This window comes from Scomber japonicus, chromosome 6, assembly GCF_027409825.1.
Source record: "Scomber japonicus isolate fScoJap1 chromosome 6, fScoJap1.pri, whole genome shotgun sequence".
In the NCBI taxonomy this organism is placed as follows: Eukaryota; Metazoa; Chordata; class Actinopteri; order Scombriformes; family Scombridae; genus Scomber; species Scomber japonicus.
This window is the reverse complement of record NC_070583.1, coordinates 20,471,147-20,479,570: the sequence shown is the minus strand read 5'-3', so window position 1 is coordinate 20,479,570 and position 8,424 is coordinate 20,471,147. Positions and strand designations below refer to the sequence as shown.

The 8,424-nt window shown below is 42.2% G+C and overlaps 1 protein-coding gene across 1 annotated transcript; it reads right to left on the bottom strand.

Moving 5' to 3' along the window:
- Positions 1-1,073: 1,073 nt before the first annotated feature.
- Positions 1,074-3,969, bottom strand: stoml3a (stomatin (EPB72)-like 3a). The gene is made up of 6 exons (XM_053321018.1): positions 3,856-3,969; positions 2,991-3,063; positions 2,695-2,777; positions 2,300-2,503; positions 1,368-1,502; positions 1,074-1,265 (listed from the first exon to the last, which is right to left on the bottom strand). Exons 1-6 carry the CDS (start codon positions 3,871-3,873, stop codon positions 1,074-1,076), a joined length of 705 nt encoding a protein of 234 aa, XP_053176993.1. The 5' UTR covers positions 3,874-3,969.
- Positions 3,970-8,424: the final 4,455 nt, after the last annotated feature.

The window sequence follows — 8,424 nt, the reverse complement described above, 5'->3', positions numbered from 1 at the left end:
CAGTATAGAGAATAATCTCAGGCAAATTATGATTCATCAAAGGGAAGCAACTGCCATAACTTAGTTCACATGCTTGTGTATTAGTTGTATTTTTTTAAAGGTATATTCATGTTTTTGTAACCATTGTTTGCAAGATATTCTTTGTACAACATGATTTGGATGTAGAGAATGTGTATGCATTTTTTAAAGAGCAAAGTGCAGTTAGCAAATATATAAAACGGATTGGAGTACTTTATTATAATGTTATAATATCCCCCCTGGCACATAAAATGTAGAAATCTGCTCAAACAGGTATTTAGTTGTTGGTGAGATGCATTTGCTGTTATGACTGTTAGTTGATTATGTTCAACTTTACTGATTTCTGAAAGGTAGTGGAAATGATATTTCTCTCCATCAGGTATTCCGATTGCACTGATTGCCTCTGTGTCCTATGGACATGACATAGTAATCATTTACTGAATGTTTGTTCAACATAAGTGTTTTTGTTTACAGTTTACATCCAATGTCAGAGCAGGTTGACGTATCATGTAGCTGTTAGTACTTCTGTTGATTGTTTACAGGACTTCTGTTGTAAAGATTGTATCCAGTATTTCAGAAACACATTTATATGAAAGCATGTCTTTATAAGGTTGTTGTGCTTGATTTTTGTTTTTACATTTCTTGTGCATTTCATATATCTATTTATTTGTCCTCCTCCACAACTGCAACTGTAGCTTAGCTGGTTAAAATAATTGTGGTCAGTGATGAGACACTAATGTCCATACTGTATATGTTGCACTTTGTATTTAAGTATTAAATCACATTAAGAAAATAAGTGCAAGTTGGTGTGGATATACCTCAATTATTCTATTTTATTGTTGCCACTCATATACATGGTGCTAATATATCGAGCTTGTCTGTTGTAGTAAAACTAGAATACATTTTATGTTTGAGAAGTGCAAATGCAAACATTCAAGGACTACATCAAAAAGAGATACCACTGTAGTTTGTAACAGTAATAATGACAATATAACTATAACAACGATACAAATCCGACTGAAAGTAACTTTTATATTACTTGAAATTTAAAGTCATCACTTCCGCTGCATAAAATTTTGCAACATATCTATAGGGAGAGGGAAGACAATGGTGGAGTTCTTCTCTCCTGCGATGGAGCTGAGCGTCTGCAAGTATCGCAGCTGGAGAGCAGAGGGTGACTCAGAGATGACCAGAGAGGCTTCTTTCAGAGCCCTGGAGGCCTTCATCTCTCCCTCTGCAGCAATGATCTGAAAGACAGACAAACAACATTGTTCTCTCTCAGCCTCTCTTCTTTTTCATCAGCGGAGTGCATTAAGAAATTAATTTCAATCTTCTGTGGCCCTCTTCACCTTAGCCCTGGCCTCCCGGCTGGCTTCTGCCTCTGCTGCCATGGCTCTCTGCAACTGTTGAGGCAACTTCACATCTTTGATCTCCACACGCTCCACCTTAATACCCCACGGATCAGTGGCTTCATCCAGAGCTTCCTGAAGATAAATATTCCAGGCACTTAAAAACATTACTATTACAGTTTCAGTTTTTTATGACTATTTTTAATGTAAGACATTGCTCATATTGATGATCTTACTGAGATTTAACACCAAGATCTTCAGTTCTATAGATCTTTTAACCTCTAGTAGCTCATAGTTTTGGTTTTGTGGCACATTTACTCCACCTAACTGCTCTATATGCTGTTTTTTGCCAAAGCTGGCTGCTGCTTTATGTGAGAAACTTTGATAAACTCACTGTCCCAAATTTTAGACAAAGCTAGCCAGCTAGTGAAGACAAGAACAAAAATGATACAACCAGACATTTTTGAAAGTTCAGAAAAATTTGCATGTAAAAAAGAGTGCATTTTGGATTTACATCTATTAGCTGATTAGATGAAAATGTTATTCCATGTCTTCTAGAGTCGTATGGAGGGAAATATATGCTAACATCTTAGCCACAGCAATTTTTAAGGCAAAGATATGTCAATGCTTCATCATAATAAGAGCTCATAGGCTATCTCTAGTTTTAATGACCATGAAAAGTTTCAACTTTCTGTTTTGTTGTCAAACATTTACCAAACAAGTGCCATTTGTCAGAAATAGAAGGTAATGAGGTTCAGCTGATGCTAGGACCAGTAGGGCATAAATATTGTAAAATATAAAATATAAAATATAAAATGAAAATATATAAATTATATAATTATAAAATATTGTGCCAATAGATTTAAGATTTTACTCTCTTGACCTCCAGCTGCTCATAAACCTTCTTATCACATCACAGAATTAGTTGTCACCTGCATGGTGAGTGATATGGCATCTCTCTCAGACAGCAGTTCTGCAAGGTTCTTGGTGCCCAGTACATTTCTTAGGGTTGTTTGAGCCAGCAGCCGTGTAGATGAGTGTGCATTGGACACATTGGCCACAGATGATATGGGGCAGTGGATCCGAAAGTACACCACACCATCCACAGACACTGTCACAGAGTCTTTGGTCAGGATCTGAAAAGGTAAAAGAAAAAAACAAAAACTCTGATGCTGTGGGTTCAAGGAGGAGGATCATATATTATTTTCTATTAATGGCTGCAAGGTAGCATGCAATGACCCTCTAACACATTGGATTTTGACATACAAAATGATCTCCCCACATTTTAAGTAAACCATGAAAACAGAAGAAATGCATAAAACCTTACCTCTTGTGGGGGGATGTCAAAGGACACAGTTCTCAGATCAACTTTCACAAAGGTGTCAGTGCAGGGCAGAACTAAGAAAAGTCCTGAAAGGAAGTAAGACCAATCTTTATAGCTACTTTAAGCAAGGGGTGCTTGTGCAATCTATTTAGAGCATCCTATGTATATTAGTTAGTTGTTTGGTATAACAGAATGAAGTAACAAATACAGTATATAACACAAATACAATTTTCTGGAAAGTTATCCTTGACTTGATAGCATTGCAAATGATCATGTCATTCAAAGTGTAAGAGCCGTACCTGGTCCTTTAGGTTTCCTGTCTGTGATTCGGCCAAGTCTAAAAATGACGGCTCGCTCATACTCCTTCACTATCTGCACATTATAGACACAGTCAGTCATACAGAAAGAAAAGTAAGAGTATCTCATGACATGTAGCCACATCAGAGAACTCAATCCAAATGCATAACTTTAAGGACTGGACCCATATCAGTTTGCTTATGTAGCTGGACATCAAAGATCAGCTTCTCTCATCATGATGGCAGTTTATCTGAACTACTGTGACATCTGTGACATTTGCACATTCTACTTTTGGATTTCATTGACTAAATATATTTTGTAAAGACTTTAAAAAGTGTATTGATCATTACACAGATTTTGGTTTTCTACAAAAAAAACAAAGAATAATTTCAAAGATGCTATAATTACATACTATTCTCCACTTCATCCTTAAAAAGCTTCAAAACTCAAGGCGTTACACCCTATCCAAATTAGGTTTCTCTATTACAGCACTACTATATCTCAATCCTAGCTCACTCTGTCTCTCTTGAAAAAATAAGTAATCTTCTAAGCACTTCATATACCTGCAAGCACTTGTGTCATGTGGGACATGGAACTGGGTGCGGAGGCACTTATTCTTGAAGGGTTATATTTGATCTGCTATAGCTTGGATTGTACCTCATTTGACATTGCTTTTGACAAAATCATCTGTCAAATAAATAGATTAAATGTAGACAAGTTACACAGTTAAGCAGGAGTGCAGATAAGGTAAGTGGGTAAGTGATTGTGGGTTTGTGTGTCATGTACACTGCTGTCTGCAACAGCCTTCAGAAACCAATACTTGCCTAACACCAATCAGAAGTGTACATGAATATGGATATACTCTACCTTAACACACATAAACATTGTGACAGGGAAGAGTGGTATTATAAAGAGGAGGGATACGATGACCAATATCCAACCAAAGCATCCTAGTCTCCCTGAGTTTTTATCTGTAGAGGAAGTAGAAAACACTTAACAAGCTTGTACTGGAGTGATTATTCATTTTCTATGTTTGTTATGTTATTTTAGCATTGAAATCTAAACCGAAGATTGTTGCAGTCATGCTGTTGACACAATTAAAGAGTAATATGATCCAGCGGGACAGCACCTTGTATTTATGTATGTCTCATTTGTCACTAATGATGTAAATAATCTCAAAAGGAAGTCACATAATTTCAAAGCCAGCTGTATCTGTATTGTGTAAAGTTTTACTAAAAGACAGTAATGCATGTTTCTATGTCCCTTAAAAACAGTTCACTTGGGGTCCATTAACAATATCTATACTCTATGGGATTTTCCCTCCAAATACCCAGACTTGTCCCATTCAGTTAAAGATCAAAGAAAGTATTTACCTGCAACGTTCTCCATGGAGTTGATTTGAAGTTTACCTTGCGTAACCATACTGGCCGTGCTGGACGTTGTGATCATTTGTGAGAAGGTTTCAGTGTGGTGGAGTGAGTGAAGCAGTGCTGCACTTGTTTACCTATCTGTTGTCCCTGAGAGGTGTGGCCTATCCCCTTCCCTAATTACCAGTTGGTTTCCAGGAGCCGGAGACACACAAACTCAAACTCCCACTTGATGATGTGTGACTCATGGACTCAGCTCGTGGGTGCCAACAAGTAACATGAACCATACTGTAGATCTCAACCAGCTTAAGGTTCAGCGCTTGTGGTATCCTATTATACTCTTACATGCAGGTCCAGGAGTCTGACACCTGTTGATGTGGGATATGAATAAACAATAGGTGGCATCCAAGTCGTGAAACATGAGTGCTGGTGCAGGCACAAGATGTGATCATGCTCATGTTTCTTGTCTCAAGTCTCCCCACATTTAAAGTGAGCTTCACGAGCAAGGAACACATCACCAACGAGATACGTTTTAACAGATTTATTGACAGAATTTGAATGAATTGTGTATTCTTGATGCGGTGTGGGGAGGTCGGACGAAGGATCCGCCGCTGCGCCCGGGCAGTGACGAACCCCCAGGAACCTATGAGAGAGGAGAGAAGAACAGAAGAGAGGGCGGGGGGGAGGGAAACTCGAAAGCGAGAGTGAACGAGGGGGAAGCTGTTAGGTCTGTTTATATAGGAGCCGGAAGGGGTGTAATTGGTGTGTGTTCCCACTCCCGAAACTGCGCTTATCAAGCTTCGATTCACGAGCAAGGAACACATCACCAACGAGATATGTTTTAACAGATTTATTGACAGAATTTGAATGAATTGTGTATTCTTGATGCGGAACGATTCTTGATACGGTGATTCTTGATGCGGTGTGGGGAGGTCGGACGAAGGATCCGCCGCTGCGCCCGGGCAGTGACGAACCCCCAAAAAACCTCCAATTATTTGAGATGTGCTCGTGCGGATATTAGATCGTTGAGTCTGAGCAGATATAGCTGTGATACGTTAATGAGCGTTAATAGTGAGAGTCCAAGATACAAGCAAGACGGCACGGGTCGAAGTGTGATGTGACAGTGAATTCTGAGCATCCAAGGAAACTGAAGATGCTATATGGAATATGGATTATGAACCTCGCTTTGAGGGTCAGGGCGATGTGAGGAGTTTGGTATCCTCAGCGAATGGTGTGTAAGCAAGTGGACAGCAGATTGGCGGTAAGAGAAAGCCGTTTGGCTGGTTCTTGGCTGACGAGACCAGCGAGAAGTGACTTACTTGGGGATGGTTTATGGCTGGGCTGGGATTACCTGTGATTAGTTTGGAGAAAAACTAGTACCGCTGAGATAGGATTTGATAGTAGGTGTTTTATGTTCATGGCAGAATGAGCATAGGTGATGTAGCAGATGACGGTGGTGAGATAGAACGAGGGGGAAATGATGTTGTGTCGGTCATGAAAGTGTTGGAACTTATTCCAAGCTGTCCAGTAGGAGGAGAGTGTAGAAGATAAACTGTTAATATTGTAGTTTGGAATTCGAAGATCAGTAGTATTAAAGATGGATTTACAGATTGAAGTCAGTGCAGAATATGGAGGAACTGGAGTCGGCAGCGGTTTGGCGTGCAGAGCCAGTTTCTGAACTTCTGGAACATAAAATGAGAGTCAGCGATGGTATTATGGTTGCCTGGGACGTAGGCCGCATGGAGGATATTGGTTAGTGATGGAGTGCCACGTGAGCGACGCATGAATGGCGTGATTGAAAAGGAGTTGGAGCGACCTTGGTTAATGATTTCAACGACTGAGATTATCATAGTGTATAAGAATGGATTAACTAGACTATTCGTGTCCCCATAGAACAGCGGTGGCTACTACGGGGGTAGATTTCGAAGAGGCGGAGGAAGCGACCTGGCAATTGTCCATGAGTTCTGGGGGCCATTCTGATGCTAACCATCTACCATTGTAGAAACCCCCAAAATCAGCAGAAGGAGCGGCATCAGTGTAGCTGGATGTCAAGGGAGTTAGTCAGCTGATCATCATAAAAGAAGGAGATACCGTTCCGGCTAGAGAGGAGATGGAATCACAAGCGAAGCTCGGCGAGACAGGATTGGTTCCGTGACAAGGAAGACAGAAGCGACAGGACGATACGATAGAGCGTCGATAATGAAATAGTTATGGTGGTGAAATAGGACGACATATATATGTTACTTTGAATGTGTGACAGGGGCATTGACAATGAAATGGTAGAAGTGATGAGATAGGATGAAGTGTAGGTTACGTTAAACATGTGAAGGCAAGGGTTGTAGGCATCCCGGTGCCCGATGTTCCCGTTGGAACGAAGTGCTGTGGTTGGACAAATAAACAGCATGGGTTGCAGGCATCCCGGTGCCTGATGTCCATAACTATGCAAAGTGCTGCTGTTAGATTTAAGGAAATAGCATGGGTCGTAGGCATCCCGGTGCCTGATGTCTCTGTCTAAACAAGCGCTGTGCTGCTGTTGGATTTAAGGAAACAGCATGGGTCGTAGGCATCCCGGTGCCTGATGTCTCTGTCTAAACAAGCGCTGTGCTGCTGTTGGATTTAAGGAAACAGCATGGGTCGTAGGCATCCCGGTGCCTGATGTCCCTGTCTAAACAAGCGCTGTGCTGCTGTTGGATTTAAGGAAACAGCATCGGTCGCAGGCATCTCGATGCCTGAAGTACACGACTAAGTGAAGTGCTGCTGTTGGATTTAGAAAACAGCATGGTCGCAGACATCCCGGTGCCTGATTTCCCTGTCTAAGCGAAGCGCTGGGGTCGTAGTGAGGAAACGCCATGGTTGCTGGTATCACTGTGCCCGATGTTCCCGTCTAAGCGGAACACTGGTTGGAGTTAGAAAACCACATGGGTCGCAGGCATCCCGGTGCCTGATGTCCCTGTCTAAACGAAATGCATGGCTGGAGTAAAGAAAACCGCATGGGTCGCAGGCATCCCGGTGCCTGATGTCCCTGTCTAAATAAAGCGCTGCGGTCGTAGTGAGGAAATGGCATGGTTGCTGGTATCACTGTGTCTGATGTTCCGTCTAAGCGGTACACTGTGGCTCGAGTAAAGAAAACCGCATGGGTTGCAGGCATCCCGGTGCCTGATACCCCTGTCTAAACGAAATGCTGTGGCTGGAGTAAAGAAAACCGCATAGGTCGCAGGCATCCCGGTGCCTGATGTAGACGACTAAGCGAAGTGCTGCTGTTGGATTTAGAAAACAGCATGGTCGCAGGCATCCCGGTGCCTGATGTCCCTGTCTAAACGAAGCGCTGCGGTCGTATTGAGGAAATGGCATGGTTGCTGGTATCACTGTGACTGATGTTCCGTCTAAACAGAACACTGTGGCTGGAGTAAAGAAAACCGCATGGGTCGCAGGCATCCCGGTGCCTGATGTCCCTGTCTAAACGAAATGCTGTGGCTGGAGTAAGAAACCGCATGGGTCGCAGGCATACCGGTGCCTGATGTCCCTGTCTAAACAAAATGCTGTGGCTGGAGTAAGAAACCGCATGGGTCGCAGGCATCCCGGTGCCTGATGTCCCTGTCTAAACGAAATGCTGTGGCTGGAGTAAGAAACCGCATGGGTCGCAGGCATCCCGGTGCCTGATGTCCCTGTCTAGGAGCGGCGCTGCGGTTGGAGTGAGGAGACGGCAGGGGGTTTATGACTCAGACAATATAGAATCAATTTCAGGTTAGTTGTATTTGTGATAAATTGTGTTAGTAGCTTGCGATCCAGCTTTTAACGTGGACGATACAGAGTGATTTCGGTTAGTATTGTGATAACTGTGTTAGTAACGTGCAATACGATGCGTTTAATGGCAGATGATGCCTAAAATGACGATGACTCGATATGCTGGCAACGTGCAACCTGGTGTTTGTAATGTTCAAGCACGTGTAATGTGTGCAATGGCAAAGTGACGTTAGAGTAGCTGCGCGAGAAGCTTCCAGCTGGTATATGGAAAAGACAATGTGGAAGTAACTTTAAATTAATTATGAATCTTTACTACAAAGTAGTG

Excerpts from the sequence above, each read along its gene's own strand:
- stoml3a (XM_053321018.1), bottom strand. Across the intron at positions 2,778-2,990 it reads CAGGAAACCTAAAGGACCAG|GACTTTTCTTAGTTCTGCCC; the intron begins GTACGGCTCTTA and ends ACTTCCTTTCAG. Across the intron at positions 1,503-2,299 it reads CCATATCACTCACCATGCAG|GAAGCTCTGGATGAAGCCAC; the intron begins GTGACAACTAAT and ends ATTTATCTTCAG.